The 21,417-nt window shown below is 40.9% G+C and overlaps 2 protein-coding genes across 4 annotated transcripts in view; both read left to right on the top strand.

Annotated features, from left to right (window-relative positions):
* The window catches only part of LOC134212149 (laminin subunit alpha lam-3), a 536,022-nt gene that overhangs the window by 162,242 nt on the left and 352,363 nt on the right, over nucleotides 1-21,417 (top strand). The gene's annotated exons all lie outside the window — the stretch shown is intronic.
* LOC134218536 (sericin-2-like) lies at nucleotides 1,627-2,205 on the top strand (the record flags this gene model as incomplete). Its single annotated transcript, XM_062697664.1, has 1 exon — nucleotides 1,627-2,205. A coding segment is annotated over one exon (579 nt), but the record flags the coding sequence as incomplete, so codon positions are not given.

The following is a 21,417-nucleotide window of genomic DNA, read 5'->3' as shown; positions in this document are numbered from 1 at the left end:
GTTTCTCCATCTCGCGCGGATGAGCTTGTGAAAACAAATGCACCGATGCGGAGCCAATGATCTCCCATGTACTGGGGACCTTAGAGGAGTGCACATCTCTCCACCTTGGTCATCTCGCTGATGCCATTTAGCTCGGCCTAAACGTTTGTGTGCATCTTCTTGTTGAACATGTGTTCCGTTTTGGCGCACATGTTCCAGTTTCAGAACCTTTTCGGTTATAAGTCTCCATTTCGCTGGCGTAGTGTACGACTGGCGATGCTGTGCGGATGTTGGGCGAGCGGCGCGAGGAGATTTATCTGCAATTTGTGTATCGTTTATTGTGTGGCGCGTGAAGTGGTCACCTTTCGCGAATGGTAGAACGAGGAGGACGTAAAAGATTATTGTGCAATTGTAGGTGAATCTGACAAAAAAAAAAACAATCTTCCATGACCGGCGACAACGAAAAAACTGTACACGACTGGTCAATTAATGAAAGTGATCTTGCAGGCTATTTTTAGAAAATGAGTTTAAGACTTTGTCGGTTTTTCAACGTCCCTTATGTTGGAAATGGAATAAAAGTGTATGAAAACGATGAAAGATGCTTATATTAAAACCAGAGAAGTTTAATTGATGCCTACCTTTTTGGCTACAGCATCGTTACACATATGCCTGGCGCATTGTAGAGTTCCTTAAACGTCGTACTTGGAAGATGTTCCCCAAGTTTCCAAAACATTTGGGGATCCCATGCCTTATTTCGTGGTGTCGTGTTCCTGGTCTTCCACGAAGTCGCCGGCCATTTTCCAGTTCTCTATGGAATACTGTTTTCACATGTTTTGCCTTTTTTTAAATTCGTTTAATTGATAGGCTCAGGCATGTATAACACTTTACGGAGCCACGATTCTTTGTGATATGTAAGTAATGGGTAATAAGTAAGGGGTAAGTAAGAAAGGGGTATACGCCAACGTACTCGTGATGCCTCGAGGTTAGGTTTACAATGTTTTAGGATTGATGGGGCTTAGGATTTTTAATCAGGGTATTTTAGCTGCTGGTCAGGGACATTTTTTGCTTTTCACCGAAGTGTAGCGATTGGCTATATGTTCGCGCCAGAAACTAATTTTTATAGAAGACCCGAAGACCAATAGTGTAACGCTATCTCTATCTGAGAGAATTCCCGTGCCCCCGAAAACAATGATCCACTTCAATGGGTGACGGGTCGAGTGGCAAAGTCGATCCAAAGATTCCGGGTAGAGATAGCGTTTAGTTCAATAGTGTCCCGATGGCACGAGACATGTAAGTTCACGCACGACGAACTACTCAGATTAGGCACCGGCGCCGGTGGATTCAGCCTACTCCGATTAACGATTTGCTTGATCGTTGAGACATTGAGACATGAGGCTGAAGCTGACCTCTGGAAGTTCCTCCGGGATCTCCTCCGGAAAATCCTCCAGGATCTTCTCCGGAAGTTCCTCCAGGATCTCCTCCGGAAGTTCCTCCAGGATCTCCTCCGGAAGTTCCTCCAGGATCTCCTCCGGAAGTTCCTCCAGGATCTCCTCCGGAAGTTCCTCCAGGATCTCCTCCGGAAGTTCCTCCAGGATCTCCTCCGGAAGTTCCTCCAGGATCTCCTCCGGAAGTTCCTCCAGGAACTCCTCCGGAAGTTCCTCCAGGAACTCCTCCGGAAGTTCCTCCAGGAACTCCCCCGGAAGTTCCTCCAGGAACTCCCCCGGAAGTTCCTCCAGGAACTCCCCCGGAAGTTCCTCCAGGAACTCCTCCGGAAGTTCCTCCAGGAACTCCTCCGGAAGTTCCTCCAGGAACTCCTCCGGAAGTTCCTCCAGGAACTCCTCCGGAAGTTCCTCCAGGAACTCCTCCGGAAGTTCCTCCAGGAACTCCTCCGGAAGTTCCTCCAGGAACTCCTCCGGAAGTTCTTCCAGGAACTCCTCCGGAAGTTCCTCCAGGAACTCCTCCGGAAGTTCCTCCAGGAACTCCTCCGGAAGTTCCTCCAGGAACTCCTCTGGAAGTTCCTCCAGGAACTCCTCCGGAAGTTCCTCCAGGAACTCCTCCGGAAGTTCCTCCAGGAACTCCTCCGGAAGTTCCTCCAGGAACTCCTCCGGAAGTTCCTCCAGGAACTCCTCCGGAAGTTCCTCCAGGAACTCCTCCGGAAGTTCCTCCAGGAACTCCTCCGGAAGTTCCTCCAGGAACTCCTCCGGAAGTTCCTCCAGGAACTCCTCCGGAAGTTCCTCCAGGAACTCCTCCGGAAGTTCCTCCAGGAACTCCTCCGGAAGTTCCTCCAGGAACTCCTCCGGAAGTTCCTCCAGGAACTCCTCCGGAAGTTCCTCCAGGAACTCCTCCGAAGTTCCTCCAGGAACTCCTCCGGAAGTTCCTCCAGGAACTCCTCCGGAAGTTCCTCCAGGAACTCCTCCGGAAGTTCCTCCAGGAACTCCTCCGGAAGTTCCTCCAGGAACTCCTCCGGAAGTTCCTCCAGGAACTCCTCCGGAAGTTCCTCCAGGAACTCCTCCGGAAGTTCCTCCAGGAACTCCTCCGGAAGTTCCTCCAGGAACTCCTCCGGAAGTTCCTCCAGGAACTCCTCCGGAAGTTCCTTCAGGAACTCCTCCGGAAGTTCCTTCAGGAACTCCTCCGGAAGTTCTTCCAGGAACTCCTCCGGAAGTTCCTCCAGGAACTCCTCCGGAAGTTCCTCCAGGAACTCCTCCGGAAGTTCCTCCAGGAACTCCTCCGGAAGTTCCTCCAGGAACTCCTCCGGAAGTTCCTCCAGGAACTCCTCCGGAAGTTCCTCCAGGAACTCCTCCGGAAGTTCCTCCAGGAACTCCTCCGGAAGTTCCTCCAGGAACTCCTCCGGAAGTTCCTCCAGGAACTCCTCCGGAAGTTCCTCCAGGAACTCCTCCGGAAGTTCCTCCAGGAACTCCTCCGGAAGTTCCTCCAGGAACTCCTCCGGAAGTTCCTCCAGGAACTCCTCCGGAAGTTCCTCCAGGAACTCCTCCGGAAGTTCCTCCAGGAACTCCTCCGGAAGTTCCTCCAGGAACTCCTCCGGAAGTTCCTCCAGGAACTCCTCCGGAAGTTCCTCCAGGAACTCCTCCGGAAGTTCCTCCAGGAACTCCGGAGAGAGTTCCTCCAGGAACTCCGGAGAGAGTTCCTCCAGGAACTCCGGAGAGAGTTCCTCCAGGAACTCCGGAGAGAGTTCCTCCAGGAACTCCTCCGGAAGTTGCTCCAGGAACTCCTCCGGAAGTTGCTCCAGGAACTTTCCCGGAAGTTGCTCCAGGAACTCCCCCGGAAGTTCCTCCAGGAACTCCCCCGGAAGTTCCTCCAGGAAGTTCCTCCAGGAACTACCCCGGAAGTTCCTCCAAGAACTCCCCCGGAAGTTCCTCCAGGAACTCCCCCGGAAGTTCCTCCAGGAACTCCCCCGGAAGTTCCTCCAGGAACTCCCCCGGAAGTTCCTCCAGGAACTCCCCCGGAAGTTCCTCCAGGAACTCCCCCGGAAGTTCCTCCAGGAACTCCCCCGGAAGTTCCTCCAGGAACTCCCGGAAGTTCCTCCAGGAACTCCCCGGAAGTTCCTCCAGGAACTCTTCCAGTACTTCCTCCAGGAACTCCCCGGCAGTTCCTCCAGGAACTCCCCCGGAAGTTCCTCCAGGAACTCCCCCGGAAGTTCCTCCAGGAACTCCCCCGGAAGTTCCTCCAGGAACTCCCCCGGAAGTTCCTCCAGGAACTCCCCCGGAAGTTCCTCCAGGAACTCCCCCGGATGTTCCTCCAGGTACACCCCCGAATGTTCCGCCAGAAACTCCTCCGGAAGTTCCTCCAGGAACTCCCCCGGAAGTTCCTCCAGGAACTCCCCCGGAAGTTCTTTCAGGAACTCCCCCGGAAGTTCTTCTAGGAACTCCCCTTGAAGTTCCTCCCCTTGAAATTCCTCCTTTTTCGGCGAAATCAGTTCAAATAAATTCAATCGTTTCCGTAGGAATTATTGGCAATATTCCTTGAATAATTTCCGCAGATGTTTTGGAGAAATTTTGGAAGATTTTTTTAAATTAATTTTTGTAGGAATAACCGGAAGAATTTTTGAACGAACTATTTTAGGAATTTGAAATTATTGAAGAAATTTTGGAAGAAATGCCTGGCGGAATTTTCGGTAGAATTCTCGGGACCTGGACGGGAGGCGAGTAAAGAGGAATTCCATGCAAATTTCGAAAAGAATTCAAAGCGAGTTTCAGGAGAGTTCTCGAAGTAATTTATCAAAAAATCGGATATCTGCGAAATAATTTAATAGAATTCTCATGTGAGTCATCCTGGCCGAGCAGCACACATGTTGCACAAAAGTTTCTGTGACTGATATGCAACCGAATTAAGTCACATTCGATTTGCTGCAATCAATTCGATTTGGATTGTGCAGCTCCTTTAGAATTCCTGGTGGAGCTTCTGAAAAATGTTGGAGGAATTCCTGAAGGAACTTAGTCACTACGCTGCGAAGTGGTAAAGTCCCTGTTGGACATGTAATGGCAATGAAGAAAAAGTACAAGGAAGTAGATAATTGTCATATAAACGTGGCTGAAAATGTGTATTTTGGGAAAGAACTAGATTAAGAACTGTTAAGATGTACGAAACCCTACTGCTTCAATAGTCCTTCAATAAACATCGGCGTGGTAAAAAAATTCGGCGGCCTGCCGATTCATTCTTGATGGTAGCGGTGGCGTACAGGTCTAGTTGTAAGATGTGGGCTATTTTTTCACTTCCTACTTCCCACTTTCTTCTCACTTTTCACTTTACGCTTCGAATTTCTCATTTCTGACACCAATGACAGCAATGACACCATCCCTAATCCATCAATTCAGCTACATAGCTATGAAACAAGACGATGAAAGCGACTGCATCTGATTTCCGGTGTAGGACATTCTCAGATAAGGAATAGTGGTAGCCACATGATATACAAATCCTAAAACAGTAACTAGGATTAGAAACCTTGTAGGTAATAGCTGTGAATGTGCTTGATGAGCACTTAACTGAGAGGCTACAATGTGCCTGTGCATTGGGGGTTGTACTGTCTAAGAAGAAAACAGAATTATATCATCTTCTTATTACTACTTATAACTTTGAGCAATCGAGACCAAGGATTTATTCAATAATAGACTATGAACCTGGACAATTGTAAAATCCATGGGACTGTTATTTTTTTTAAGGTGTCTGCGATCAACAATATTGTGTTCTAAATATATTTTTATAAACACAGTATCATATTACGCGAAAATGTTCAACGCACCATGCTCGCCGGCAACCGGCAAGCCGCAGTTGACTGCATCTCCACCGAACAGAAATGGATATGTCCATACCGGACATTTTATTACCGCCAATGTACCAGCTTTTGCAATGCAGTGTACAAGCGTGATTCTATGTATATCGTATACACGTCGCGTCGGCTTTCTTTCTTCGAAATGCTACTCCTTCGCTCCAGACCAGACATGCAGTGTTCCTGCTTTAAATTGTGACCATAATTGGATTAGAAATAATTGTTTCGTTCTGGGAATGTCACGACTTCTTTCAGTTCATTTATTTTTTTTTCGCTTCAACCAATGCATCGGAAAGTCTAAATTTTCTCATGATGTTGTCGTCCGTCCAATTCGCGTAACTAGTTGCACAATGTGAATCGGAATTACCCAATTATTTCCCGTGCCCGGTGAGGAGAGGGTTTTTAGAATGCGCTTTTGGTGATCTTAGACTAGACCTACCGCATACGAGAGGTCGCATCCCACACACGTGATGACCAAGATTTATGCGTCTGTCGTCCGAGTTCGGGTGGCTTCTATCCATCGTACAGATAATGATATTTCGTCATCATGTTGCTACTGTGCACCCAATAAGGAACCGCGATCGCAAACTGCACGATCGCCTGCGGAGATTCAGATTGCTTGAATATAGCATCATATTTGAGGTTTTGTATTAGGGTGTCCAAAAATAGATACCGGAAAATGCGTGGAACTTGATTTGCAATATATAAAGAATTTTTAAATGAAAATAATAAAGACTATACTCTGCCTTAATAAACAGATAAAACATTAGTTCCAAACATGTGTCTTTTTTTCCAATGTTAGCTTTTGGCCACCTTTACTGCTATTTACGTTTTTTATTAATCACAAACTGCACTACTGGAGATCAATATCAAACAAAGGTTAATATTTTTTAGCTGACTTTTGTTTCGATTTCTGAGAGATGCACAAACAAGAAGTGCCTCTTACACGGGTCATTGGTTCCATATGTATGTACGGTACGTAGATTTACGCAACAACAACGCGTCGAATGTGTAGTTCTCACGATGTGTCTCCCGCTGTATGGGAATAATCTATTCTATTATTTTATTCCGGTCGTGGTGAATTATGAGTACGTAAGTAGCATACATGGGGAGCCGGATGGACAAAGTCGCTTAAAGGCATGAGCAATTCTCAGTTCATTTTCGTTCTGCCGTGTTTCGTAATTTCTTCAAGTGTATGAAAGTATCCAATTTAGCTGCCCAATTTATATTCGGGTTCTGTTCGACGTATTGAGATAATGTCTGCGTATTCATTTCATTTTATTTGTTTAGCTTCTATCTTAACAGATATCACTGAATCAATAGTGATTATGGGTTGCGCCTCATAATAGAAAACCTCTAAAGAAGACGGTCAAAACCTCTTTTGGTCGTTTAATTCAAATTTAGATCTATGAATTGTTTTGCAGAATGTGTTGATTGTTGATAATATTTTGAGCATGAAATCCACTATTATGTCAAAAAGTGTATCATGTTTTGGATAAACTTTGCTAAAGATACTGTATGTTTTCCTCCTACTTTTAAGTGTTAAATCGTTGTTTTCCAATATTGAGGTCCAAAACCCAAGAAATAACCCAACTAAATATACAAAATATCAACCCTTCTTTATCTTTATCTTTATATCTTTATATATATATATATATATATATATATATATATATATATATATATATATATATATATATATATATATATATATATATATATATATATATATATATATATAATAATATATATATATATATATATATATATATATATATATATATATATATATATATAAAACTCAATGTTTGTATGTTTGTATGTATGTTTGTATGTACTATCCATACCAGAATGTTGATTCGCCGACGCGTGGTGCTTTGTTCCCTAGGAGTTGCTAGCTAAAAGGCGTTTTGCCTCATGAGTTTTCCGGCAACAGAATATTACAACTTTTTTAAAATGTGAATATTATCAATATGATTGAGATTTTTGACAATTTTGAATGGCATCAACTAGCTACCTTGTTTAACTGTTGCATAATGTAAAATACCTTAATAGCCATGAATAGCGTTACAAATAAGACAATAAAGCAGTGACAAAGCGTTCTAGACTGAAAGTTCCGCGTTGAAACAACAAGTGGTGGCATTGAGTCGATTCGGAGTTGTAGAATAAACTATAACGCGCCTCCATCACAGCATTTTAGGGTTCTTTCTAAAATTACGTAACGCTAAATTTGGTGATTTTGGACCCCCACCATCCCCCACGTAACACTTTTTGTATGGAAGGTTTATTTTTTTTGTATGGATCGCAACGCTCGGCTGGACCCCCTCCCTCCCCCGTTACGTAACGTAATTTGAGAAAGAGCCCTTTAGTTGCCTTCACATGTCGCCCATAAAAAACATCGTACATATTTTCCGATTATGTATCTGATCGTCAAATTTATACAAAACATATATCAAATGCACAAAATCCAAATATATGTTTGGGTTAGAATTATAAGAATTATATCGAGAATTTAAATGGTGGGGACAAAATGACCACCTGTCTGTGCAGTGCATTGGTTGCACATGCGGACGCGACTGGCGGAGAGCCAGGTCGAGGAACTCCGCAGAAGGATGGCCGTGACAGGGGCGACTCCGAAGCTGAGTAAGGTTACGCAGGAGGCGAACCTGAAAACAGCTGTCGAGAAGTCCGCAGCTCCTAAGCGGGAGAGACGGGAGAAGGTCGAGCGGAAGGTCGGCCCTTCCAAACCGGTGCAACCAGTGCTTCCATCAGTGAGGACCACTGAAGCTCACCGGGAGAAAGACCTACCTTAGAGGGATGTCGTAAATCCCAAAAAGGCGAGAAGGCAACGGGAGCAGTCCACAGTGAATGCGGCAGGTGGAGCGATGCGCACCACTGTTAAGAAGGGTAGAGGCCAGGAGAAGATGGGTGCGCCTTCCAGTGTCAGTGGTAAGCATAAAGAAAGAGGCGAGGCGATTATCGTCAGTACTGATGATAAAAGCTACGCCGCAGTCTTGAAAGCCATGAGAGTTAACGACAAACTCTCTGGCTTAGGAGGTGATGTCAACTGCATCCGAAGGACGCGGAAAGGCGAGATGATTCTCGTCTTGAAGCGGGATGCTGCTCAGAAAAGTTCTGAATACAAACAGTTGACGGAGGAGGTCCTGGGTGATGGGGTTCAAGTAAGAGCCTTATGCCCAGTTTCGAACATCCAGTGCAGGGGCCTGGATGAAGTAACCGAGGCTAAACACCTGGTCGACGCACTGAGAGATCAGTGCAATGTCGAGATCCAGGAATCTGCGGTTCGGTTACGCAAGAACTACGCGGAAATGCAGGAAACATACCTACAAGTACCTCAGGCTGAGGCTAAAAAGGTAATGGATAGGGCTAAACTGAAAGTGGGTTGGTCGGTATGTCCACTAAGTATAAGTCAACCGCTTCAGACCTGTTTCAGGTGTCTTGGCAACGGTCATAAGTCTTATGATTGTAAAGGACCTGACCGCAGTAAGTTATGCCGTAGGTGTGGGGCTGAAGGCCACCAAGCTCGCACCTGTCAGGCTGCCCAAGGTGTCTGATATGTCCCTCGGGTACAGAAAACAAACACCTTTTCGGTGTCCAGGCCTGTCCGGCCTCTAGAAGGATTCAGACACACAGGTAACACAGTTAGACCTGAACCACTGCGAGGCGGCTCAACTGCTGCTACAACAGTCGGTTACCGAGTGTAAAGCTGATGTAGCCTTGCTGTTCAATCCATACCGCATCCCTGCTAGAAACGGCAGTTGGATTGCGGATAAGTCTCAGATGGTGGCCATCTGGACTTGCGGGCGATACCCCATCCAGGAGATATTATCATCACCTGATGATGAGGGTTTCGTCATAGCAAAGGTAAACGGTGTTTACTTTTGTAGCTACTACTGTCCTCCCAGGTGGAGTATAGTACAGTTTACTAGGGTTTCTTCATATGCTTCCCCGTGCAATTTTTTTCGAATATCATCTTTATGCATCTTCTTCTTTATGCAACGTTTGTTCGGCAATACCCATACCCACATAGAAAGAATCGGCGATATAAACGGGCACACACAGATACCTATAGGTATCTACTATAGTAGTGCGGAAGCGAACGAACCGTACCAAGCAAAAGATCCGAAGATCCGAACAACTCTCAGCTCAGCTCATGTCGTCGTCCAGCTCGAAATTGCTGTGACATGGAGGCGAGAGCTGTGCTATCAGCTCAGAACCATGCGATACGGATCTCAATTCGGATCAGTCACGTCCGATTCAGAACTGTGAACCGTGTGGTTCAAACGAACCGAACTGGGAGCTATGTCTCTTCCCGCTAACGTACTGCAACATGTGCACTCTGTTTGTTTGCAGCACCGTGCTCTGTATTTATCACTCTCTTGTTTTTAGTTCTCTCGCATTTCGGGAACCAATGTATCTAGATGAATGCGCTCGCTTGTATGAAAATTTCAACTACGCATGATTAAAAGCGCGCGCAAACACTGCACACAGTATGAAGAGAAAGCTAATGACACGTGTTATGGTTCATATAACATATCAGAGACTGAAATGCAAGTTATTCAAATTAACGATTTCAGAAACGTTATCAAGGTTATCAAAGTCGAAACGAGTCAGCCCAGGGCTGAAAGTACCGCTAATAAAGACAAAAAAGGTTATCAAACAAAATGAATCATAGAATTGTGAATAGGAAATTAATCATTTGTTTGAGAAACTGCATAAGTCCATTTTACACTATTTCGAGAAAACAACAAAAAACTATTTTTGAACAAATTTGCACCGAATCTTTCGATTTCTTCGATACAGATCAATAGTTTTTGGAAAAACTCAACACCCTGTTGCACTTTCAGTGCAAAAAATGTAAGCAGTACTCCATAATTGCTCTTCAAAGTGCGTGGACATATGCAGTTTCTCAAACAAACGAAAAAAAAAATCATACATACTTGAACAAACATATTTTTTTGAATTTTTTGCCACGAATACGTATTTTTGGACGAGGATTCAGAATATATAAAAACCTAATTTTGGCCAAAAATGTTACATATGCAGTTTCTCAAACAAACGGTTCAAATAATTTTGAGTTAGTTTTTGTATAGAATCGCACCGGAAAAGGCGTAATGAATGTTATTGCTTTAAAATTATCGGTTTTTCAAAAGAAATTATTACTTGACTATAGTTTAACATTTAAAAATTTCAAAGTTAGGCAAATGGATAGACCATAATGAATGAATTGAATGTTTCATATTTTTAATTATTTTTTTATGTATTTAGCAATAAAGAGCTGACGAACTGATCTAAGGAGCTGACTTTTTTAAATGAGCTGAGCGGATCAAATCCGCTTACTGCAACGATCTGATTTGCCCACCTCTAGTTTATACAGTTGATTCAAAAGTATAAGATTGCTAATGTCGTTACTATTCGCGTGACTAACATTTAAGTTATTTCGACCTGACAGCCAAAGTACCGGTACAACAAATGACAAACCGATGTTGGTGATGAAACCAAACATGCACGACTACATGATTAATAAATTATGGCCAATTGAAGCTTCTTGAAGCTTAATTTGATAAAATAAAATGTATGACTACAGCGCCACTAGCGCTCTAGTACTATCATCATTAAATGTTCAAATGGCAATATCTTTCCATAGTGCTCTCTGATTAGGGATCATATCTTTGCGCAAGCAAATATAATATCCTGTGCTCAGATGATATTGCAAAGCCTGGTGCCACGTGATGTTATAAAAAACTAGCTTTATGCACCCGGCCTTGCTCGGAGTTGCCAGTTTGGTTCGCAGTTTTTTTTCACAATCGAAATTTAATAAAACCAATTGATTAACAGAGTAATTGTGTTTACTTGTTGATACTTCATCATTTGAGTAAAAGAAGGCTTTTGGAAATATTGCCTGATTTTGAAGAAGGGGGTTTGAATAGCCTTATTCCGGGTAAACGTATATTTCTAAAGAAGGGAAAACATCCACCGATGTCTTATTCCGGGCAAACGCATATTTTTAAAGAAGAGATCACACCCACCATTGCCTTTTTCGGGAAAATGCCTACTTTTAAAGGAGAAATCACATCCACCATCCAGAAGGAAACACATTTTTCATTGCTTTTCACTGGGCAAACTATGATTCCGATGAAGGGTAACAATTATCATTGCTTTATACCCAGCAAATGCAGACTTTCTATGAAAGATTTTTCTGATGCTGTTCAGTATTATCCCAAATTCACTTCATGTCGAATGTGTATAAATAGTGTTATGTTGATGGCCTGCTTCATTCAGGGATACGTAATTTTCAGGGAAATGTTATTGTCGAGGATTTGCTATTTTTGAGGAATTGTTTTCGGAGAATTGTTTGTACAATGTCAAAGAACCTCAGATGAACTAAAGAAGAAGGATTTTAAATTAAGCCGTTTTCTAAACAATACCCAACCCCAACATCCTCCCGCATTTCAAAAACTCCTCCAAGCCTCTCTAAAATAGTTTCCTTTGGGTAAACAATACGTGTTTAAATATGCGATAAAAAGCTATACTAAACTGTTCGTTTAATAAATATATTCTCTCTCGTTCAGCTATGACAGTCCTACCCAGTCTGATGTAGTCTTTCATAGACAGAGAATATGGGTTCCAAATTTGGTGAACATCGGAAATGGGTTCAGAAGTTATGCTGAATCTATCGCCAACTAAACAATACCTCTCTCTCACAACCTCCCCATTTTAAACGGACCTACAAATATTCACTAAAATCGTTTCCTTAGGACAGACAATATTTGATACAAATTTGGTTCAAATCGGTCATGGGGCTCAAGACTTACATTGAGTTGATCGATTGCTAAACAATACCCCTTCCCACATACCATCTCTTATTTCCCAAGAGTATGCTTAACCTCCCTATCGTCGTCTCCTCAAGATAAAGAATGTGTGTTCCAAATTTGGTTGAAATCGGCTGAGGGGTTTAGAAGTTACACTGAGTTGATCGATAACTTAGCAATACCCCTCCCCCTTACCCTCCCCCTTTTCCAAACAGTATCCCTAACCCCCCTATCGTCGTCTCCTTAAGATAAAGAATGTGTGTTCCAAATTTGGTTGAGATCGGCCAAAGGGTTCAGAAGGTACACTGAGTTGATCGATGACTAAGCAATACCCCTCCCCCCACCCTCCCCCTTTTCCAAACAGTATTCATAACCCCCCTATTGCCGTCTCCTTAAGATAAAGATTGTGTGTTCCAAATTTAGTTGAGATTGGCCAAGGGGTTCAGAAGGTACACTGAGTTGATCGATGACTAAGCAATACCCCTCCCCCCTTACCCACCCCCTTTTCGTTAATGCGTTAAGAAGTTATGCTGGAACATACATACAAACATACATACAAACATACAAACATTGAGTTTTATATATATATATATATATATATATATATATATATATATATATATATATATATATATATATATATATATATATATATATATATATATATATATATATAGATATATATATATATATATATATATATATATATATATATATATATATATATATATATATATATATATATATATATATATATATATATATATATATATATATATATATATATATATATATATATATATATATATATATATATATATATATATATATATATATATATAAATAATGCTCTGTTAGGTCAGAGTGTTGAAAAAAAATACATTTATTTACTTTAGATAATTAATTACAATGATTCCACTTTAAATTCACACTTAAGACTGCCTGAATTTCCCTAACGAAGAACCTTTTATTAATTAAATCTACTTAGTCAGCACAATCGGTCTCGGTACGAAGTCCCCGTCGATATCGTTCGATCCGTTGTTGTCCGCGTCAGCTGTTTCCTCGTTGCTAGCCGGATGGGTGGCTACCTGTCTCCTCCGTTGTCCTCCTTCTCCTGTACATCGTCCGCTGGGTCGGTCGATGTGGCATGTTGGGTTTAGAATATCTTTTCCTAACGCCTCCCCTTAAGTATCAAGCGTCCTCGATTGATTTTAGGAGCCGAACCTTGGTGTCGGAAATGATATCGTCTGCTTCTTGTTTGGATCCTTTCCGGTAATTGCTTGGGTATTGGTGAATGCGTTGGCTGTTGTATTTTCTAGGTTATTTACTCCAATAAGTTCTGGAGCTTTTCGTGGTTTCCATTAGTGTCCTTTCTAAATATTTTCTTGTAACGAAAACAATGAAGAAACAAAGAAATGTTAAAACAAGGAGGATTGCGCCTCCGAATGTTACCCTTTGATGTGTCTTATTCAGAGAAAGCTGAGTCTCGCTGAGTACTTCGAGGTTTTGAATCCGCTGCATAAAGTTATCTTCTTCGCTTTGGTTGTAGTTTGTGTTTTGAATGGGTTTGCTGTAGATCGGGATCAAATATTCCTCCATGTGGATTACATCTATTTTGCCGGAGAATGTGAGATTGCGTACTCTGATAGTACAGTTCCCCATCTCTATTACTGTGGGTTCGTTGATAATTCTGGAGCTTCCACATGAGTCAAATACCTCTGTAGTTTCTGTAGTGTCTACTAAGATGACTCCGTTGATAGTTTCTATTGCTTGAAAACTTTGTTTCGTTTTTCTGAATGTACATTCCGGTTTTTGTTGTGTTAGAATTTTGTAGATACATTCGTCTTCGAGTAATTTGTTGCCTTCGCATATGTCACAGTTTGATGTTTGGGGTAGATAAGACTGCCATGTTTCGCCACAAATTTGATGTTCGTGTCTCTTCTTGTATTGTTGATTCCCAGGGTGTGTAGTTCCAGCAGGTCGTATGAAGTTTCGTCTAGGATTGGGATCTTTATGAGTATGCTTGCTTGTCCTCCGCTGATACCGATATTTGCTGAGCAGTACTGAAAAATTTCATCAAGGTAGTTAAGCTTAATTTTCTGATCTCTTAGTTTTCCTAAAATTGCCCGTTTTCTTCAATAGAAAGAATATTTTTGTTTATGAGCCCTATTCTTGAGAATTCTATTTGTTCTTCTATGGATTCTAATATGTGGATGATTCTATCTACGTTCCAAATAAGGTTGATGAACTCTAAGCTTGATTTCATATTTTGTACAGTATTTGCTTCTCTTGAAATTTGGGAACTAATTTTCCTAAAGGGATTCTGTAATATTGTTAATTTTGCTTTTAAAAGTTCGTTAATTTGGATTTGTTTGTTTTGGTTTAGAATAATTTTGTTCTCCTGATTCTTTAGAATTCCTAAGCTCTCATGTATGATTTCTAGGTCTTCTTCGTCAGGGTTACCCGCAATGTATTTAATGGCTGATCCTAAAATGTTAACGAGTGCTCGTTTTGTCCTTTTTGGTATTAAGCCTGCTAGCTTCTCTTTAGCTATTCCTAATTTCTCCTTAAGTGTTTGTTCTAAATGTTCTATGGAATTAAATGAATGCATGATTTTGTCTACATATTTTATGTTATCTTCAATCGATATTAGGTCAATTTTGTGTATGGTACGATCGTATCCGGTTTTTATCCTTGTAGTTTTTAGTTTTACGGCAAGAAGTCCATTGTTGTTAGGTATTTCTTTATAGGTAGTAGCGTTTATCATGTTGATGATGGTTAATCTGTAAAGAATGTGATTTAATTTCGTTATTACTTTTAAACGTCGTTGTTGATTTATAAATAAGTTTTAATTTTTAATGCGATTTTTATGTACACCCAGGTTTTTTTTACACGGTTTGGTTTTAGTCGTTTAAGACCTTCAGCGTCAATTAAACAATGAGTTAACCCCATGAAAAAATTCACAAAAAATCAAAGAAAATTCAGGGGGTATTTAAAAAGCTGTGAAAGTTCAGGTTAACCGAGAAATTAATGAATTCCAACCGTGTAAAAAAAAACCTGGGTGTATTTTGACGTCGTTGACGTCTTTAAATGTTAAATCGTTATCATCTTTGATGGTTGTTATTTTGTATGGGTTTATGTCTTTGGTTATTCTTTGGGTGATTTTATTGTATTTAGCATCTCCCGGTTGTAGTTGTTTAGGCTGTTCATTATTTTTATTTAGTTCTTCATATTTAGCTTTTCGTTTACTGAGTTTAATTTTAGCTGCAGATTGCAAGTTTTTAAATTTTTGCCGAATGGAAGCTATTATTATAAATATCTACGGCGATATTTACTTGTTCTCGCGTAGCCAGACTATTGAATTTATATTTGTTCGTGCGGAATATTTCGATAAGTGTGGAGTGAAACCGTTCCACAATACCGTTTGAATTGGAACTACTCGCGAAATGGGATTCGATTCCTAAATCATCAAGAAATCCGATAAAATCCAAAGACCTGAAAGATGGTTCTTGGTCACTCACGATTGTGTTTGGTCTGCCAAACTGCCTAATATGTTCCGTAATAGCTTTTTTAATATCTACTATTGTTCTCGATTCCAAAGGTATGGCGTTTGCGAATTTGGAAAAAGAGTCAACTATGGTGAGCCACTTCTGGCCTTTTAGAAAGAAGATATCTATGTGAACTCGATCGAAAAGATGGTTGCCAAAATACTCTTTTTTATAAGTTTTGGAGGCTTCCTGTCATATTTGGCCTTCTTGCAGATGTCACAGGAGCTTATCAAAATTTTTAACTTTCGTTCGAGCTGGGGGAAGAAAAATGTTAGTAAAATCTGATTTTTATTTTCTTTGATTCCTCTATGTCCTCGATTATGGGTTTTTGACGATTTCGTCTTGCTGCTCGTCAAGTCGTATGTCTTCTAGGAGGATTTCTGAAATGAAAATCTTAAATGATCTATTAGGTGAAATGTGTTTTTTGTAGGTTTCTTGTACCATTTGAACAAGGGTTATGGGGATTTTGAGACAGTTAACTCCTTTAGGGTTGAGGGTGCGTTTGAAAATATCCAAGATTGATTCTTCTGTATAATTTTGTTTGACTATAATGTGCCTATTGTATTTTGGAAACACTTGTTCGTGGGCCGTGAGTTCTATGGTTCCGTATTTGAAGATTATTTGGTTCCTAAAGACGTTTATTGGTCTTTCGGTACACGGAATAAAGTAATCATCACTTGTATCCGCTGAATGTACTGTCATACCGTCGCTTTCATCGTCTGATGGATCATTCCCTTGCTCTGAGGGCTCTACATCCAGAGATGCGTGCGAATTCGCATTCAGTTCTTGCTTTTTCTCTATTCTAGAAAGAGCGTCTGCCACGACGTTTTGACTTCCTGGTTTATAAATCAGGTCGTAGTTAAATTCTTCTAATGCAAGTTTACCTCTTATTATTCGGTCATTTGCGTTGGTAAATGAAAATGTTAGTGGTTTGTGGTCCGTAAACATTGTGAACTTTCTACCATGAAGATATGGTCTGAAATGGTTGACTGCCCACACAATTGCTAAAAATTCTTTTTCGGTGGTAGAATACCGTTCTTCAGTTTTATTTAATGTCCGTGAAGCATATGCGATGGGTCTGTCTTTTCCCGCTGGGCCTTGTGACAGCACTGCGCCTATTGCATAATTGCTTGCGTCAGTTGTTAGTATGAATTCTTTACTAAAATCAGGATAAATCAATACTGGATCTAGCGTTAAGAGTTCTTTTGCATTTTATGAAGCATGCTTCTACTTCTGGAGTTATTACAAATTCCGTATCCTTTCTGAGGAGTTTCGTCAATGGTTTTACAATCTTAGCAAAATCTTTGATGAATCGCCTATAATATCCTTATATTCCAAGGAACTGGCGGATTTTTTTCTCGGTTGTTGGGATTGGCCATTCTTTGATAACTTTGAATTTATAACTATTGGACCGTACTCCTTCTTCCGATACTGTATGTCCCAAAAATTGTGTTTCCTTTCGAAAAAAAACTCGCATTTGCTTAGCTGAATTTTCAATCTCGCGTCTTTTAGTTTCTATCGCTAAATGTTTCTCGTGCTCTTGGAGAGAACTGGAGAATATGATAATATCGTCCATGTAGACGAAGCAACATACTCCTATCAAATCTCTCATAATGCAATCCATGACTCTTTGAAAAGTAACCGGTGCGTTTTTCAAACCAAACGGCATGCGGGTGAATTCGTATTTGCCACCGTTTACTGAAAAAGCCGTCTTTTCCATGTCGCCTTCCTCCAATTGAATTTGGTGGAAGCCAGAGACTAAGTCAATGGTTGAGAAATACTTTGCCCTTCCCAGTTTATCAAGGATATCTGTGATTTCCGGGATGGGGTATTTATCGTTAATAGTTTTTTGTTTAGTTTTCCGTAGTCGATAACTAAACGAATTTTTTTCCGTCCAGATGCGTCGGGTTTCTTAGGAACAACCCATACGGGGATGTGTATGGTGAAATTGATTCCTTTACGATGCCGTCCTCAGCATTTTCTTAACCTGCTCCTGTACCTCCTTTTCGTACACATACGGGTATTTATACGATTTTGAGTGCACTGGAATGTTGTCTACTGTACGAATGTGGTGTTTAATTTTGTGTGTAAAGGACAGTTTGTCCGTTTCCATATACAAGACATCTTTGTTTCGTTTGATTACATTTTCCAAAGCATTTTTTTCTAATGTACTCATGTGATCGTCTCTAATCTCGTAATTTGTGAGGTCGATTTGTTCCAGTGATTCGGTCAAATCGAACGGATCATTTGTAGCTATTGCGTTGGTTTTACTATCCTTTTCGAGATCAAGCTCATTGGAATTGATTTCGATTGGAGCTTTGGCGTGATTTTGTACTGCTATGTAAGCTGAATTATTCAAACTTTTATAGAGTCCTGGTAAAATGGTAAACTTATCGTGAGTTTGTTCCTCTTCGATTAGAAATTTCCCATTCTTTGCTGTTTTTACTTTAACAAATTGAAATTCCTGCTCAGTGAAATTTATTTTATCGTTGTCTGGAAACCTTTTCTGCATCTGAATAGTCTTCCTTCCCACTTTTAGTAAGTTTTTCCGAATATCAATTTGAGCGTTCAAGTCTCTGAGAGACTCATATCCAATTACCCGTCGAAGAATTTATGTAATTTAAATATGTAAAATTTTATTTTTTTAATAATTTGGAATGGATCGAAGGTAGCTGATTTCGTGATATTGTGCATTCCACTTATGTTCGTTACTTTTATTCCATGTTCATCCTTACAGTTTTCTATGTTCACATGATCGGGTGAAAGGTAATTTTTGTTCGCACCTGTGTCGATCAAAAATTTCATTTCGCCTTTCGATGTTTGTATGACGACGTAAGGGATAAAGTTGTTGCTGTTTATCTTTTTATTTGATGTGCTTCGCCCACGTGAAAATTTAACTCGTCGACAAAGTACTCATCATCATCTGACTCCAAAACCGAGTCGTCTGGTTGTTTACAGGGGGTTTGGGTTTCAGATTCTTTTGCGTTCGAATTTCTGTGTTCACATTCCTCTTCGTCATCGTGGTTATTCACTTCCATCCTGGATTTCGCTGTTTTCATAGAGACATCGTCGTCCCGAATAGGTTTTTGATATCTAAATTTTCCTGAGTTTGATTTGTTATGGTCTGAATATTGGTTATTTTTCTGGTTATCGCTTCTATTTGGACTAAATTGTGGTTTATTTTGGTGCCCTGTTTGTTGAAAATTTGGATTGTCCGTTCTATTTTGATTGAATGCTTTTTGGTTGAAATTCTGGGGGACGGGTTACCCGTCCCTTGCCTATTCTCCAGTTTTTGCCTAAAAGATGCATTTGAATGTTGGGTAGTGATCTCATGAGCTTCCTCTAATGTTTTTGGCCGATAACTTCGGACGTACATGGCCAAATTCTCGCCATTCAGTCCGTCGATGTATCGTGTTAGAGACATCAGGCTAATCAGTTTATTGACTGCTTCAGTTGAAGATCTATAATCTTCCATCTGAGCTGCTGTTGATTTTATAGCGGTGTCGATAGATTTTACTCTGTGGAAATATTCATTGAGGGTGTATTTTCCCTGCTTAATAAAAAATAAAGATTGGATGTGAGACGTTATGTCTCTTCTGTCCCCAAAGGCATTCAAGAGGACTTCCTTGATATCTGCCCATTCTGTTGGGTTCCCCGCGGCTATAAGGACTTCCCTAGCCTCGCCGACAATTTTTGACTTGACCACCCTCATAATCTGTTTATACGAGGGCTCAAGTTCAAAGTCTTCAAACAAATCAAGAGCTTCTTGGGTGTCTTTGACCCATGCTAGCGTCTCTTTTTTCCATTGAAATTAGATATTATATTGATTTGGTCGGGTATTTTAAAATTCATAAAAGGATTATGCATCTTCCGTTGCATCGAATTCATCGTTGCGATCAAGCTGTTCTGGTTATTTGTAAGCTGAGCGACTTGTGCTAACAGCTGTTCGGGTGTGACGACCTGTGGTCCCGCCGGAGCGTCAGCGTTTGATACCGCTGCTGAGTCGGCGTTTGAGTCCGTCATCACGTTTAAATTTGATATATTTCTGAACGTGAACGTGCACTTAATATGTTTAGACGAGCGAAAAGTGACTACGTCCGTTTAATTTTTATTTTCTCTATGATAATTTAGCGAGCAATTTGTTCGAGATCAATATGCACTCTCACTCTCACAGGTAATCTCACTGTTTGGCACTTTAATAAAGTAATGTAGTAATTTTAAATTGGTTACTTACAAGATGATTTGTTGTTTCATCAGGGAGTCTGTGTATAGTGTGGTTAGTTGTAGGTTGATGTGGTGGGTCCTTCCTTCGCTCGAATCACACAAACTGGATGATATGCGCTCCCCAGTGGCTTCGCCGATGATCCGGTTATTCACAATGAATGCTGCTCGGGTTGGTGTTTCGTGCGTTGCTATGCTTCCAAGCGCAAATTATTTCTCGAAGCTGCGCTTATATTCACTAGGTTTTTCTTTTGTATCACTGGATTGTCACTTTAGGTAGATGAGCTTATATTCACTAAGCTCACTCCGGTTTGTGCTATCACTGGATGTTCACTGGTTTAACTAAGTCTGGATTTTCCTAGATACTTAGGATTTTTTTTTGTTGATTAGCACAGATTTTTGCACTAAGTATTTTTATTGCACTTCAAAAGTTTTATTTGCACTACTTCCACACACTGCCGTCGACTGCGCCAATAATGCTCTGTTAGGTCAGAGTGTTGAAAAAAAATACATTTATTTACTTTAGATAATTAATTACAATGATTCCACTTTAAATTCACACTTAAGACTGCCTGAATTTCCCTAACGAAGAACCTTTTATTAATTAAATCTACTTAGTCAGCACAATCGGTCTCGGTACGAAGTCCCCGTCGATATCGTTAGATCCGTTGTTGTCCGCGTCAGCTGTTTCCTCGTTGCTAGCCGGATGGGTGGCTACCTGTCTCCTCCGTTGTCCTCCTTCTCCTGTACATCGTCCGCTGGGTCGGTCGATGTGGCATGTTGGGTGGCTAGGTTTAGAATATCTTTTCCTAACGTATATATATATATATATATATATATATATATATATATATATATATATATATATATTTATATATTTATATATTTATATATATATATATAAAACTCAATGTTTGTATGTTTGTATGTATGTTTGTATGTATGTTCCAGCATAACTTCTTAACGCATTGACCGATTTCAACCAAATTTGGAACACACATTCTTTATCTTAAGGAGACGACGATAGGGGGGTTATGGATGCTCTTTGGAAAAGGGAGTGGGTAACTAAGTATTGCTTAGTCATCGATCAACTCAGTGTACCTTCTGAACCTTTTGGTCGATCTCAACCAAATTTGGAACACACATTCTTTATCTTAAGGAGTCGACGATAGGGGGGTTATGGATACTGTTTGGAAAAGGGGGAGGGTGTGAGGGGAGGGGTATTGCTTAGTCATCGATCAACTCAGTGTACCTTCTGAACCCTTTGGCCGATCTCAACCAAATTTGGAACACACATTCTTTATCTTAAGGAGACGACGATAGGGGGGTTAGGGATGCTCTTTGGAAAAGGGGGAGGGTAAGGGGGGAGGGGTATTGCTAAGTTATCGATCAACTCAGTGTAACTTCTAAACCCCTTAGCCGATTTCAACCAAATTTGGAACACACATTCTTTATCTTGAGGAGCCGACGATAGGGAGGTTAAGCATACTCTTGGGAAATAAGAGATGGTATGTGATAAGGGGTATTGTTTAGCAATCGATCAACTCAATAT

The sequence above is a fragment of the Armigeres subalbatus genome, chromosome 2 (assembly GCF_024139115.2).
Source record: "Armigeres subalbatus isolate Guangzhou_Male chromosome 2, GZ_Asu_2, whole genome shotgun sequence".
In the NCBI taxonomy this organism is placed as follows: domain Eukaryota; kingdom Metazoa; phylum Arthropoda; class Insecta; order Diptera; family Culicidae; genus Armigeres; species Armigeres subalbatus.
This window is presented reverse-complemented; position numbering and strand designations above follow the sequence as displayed.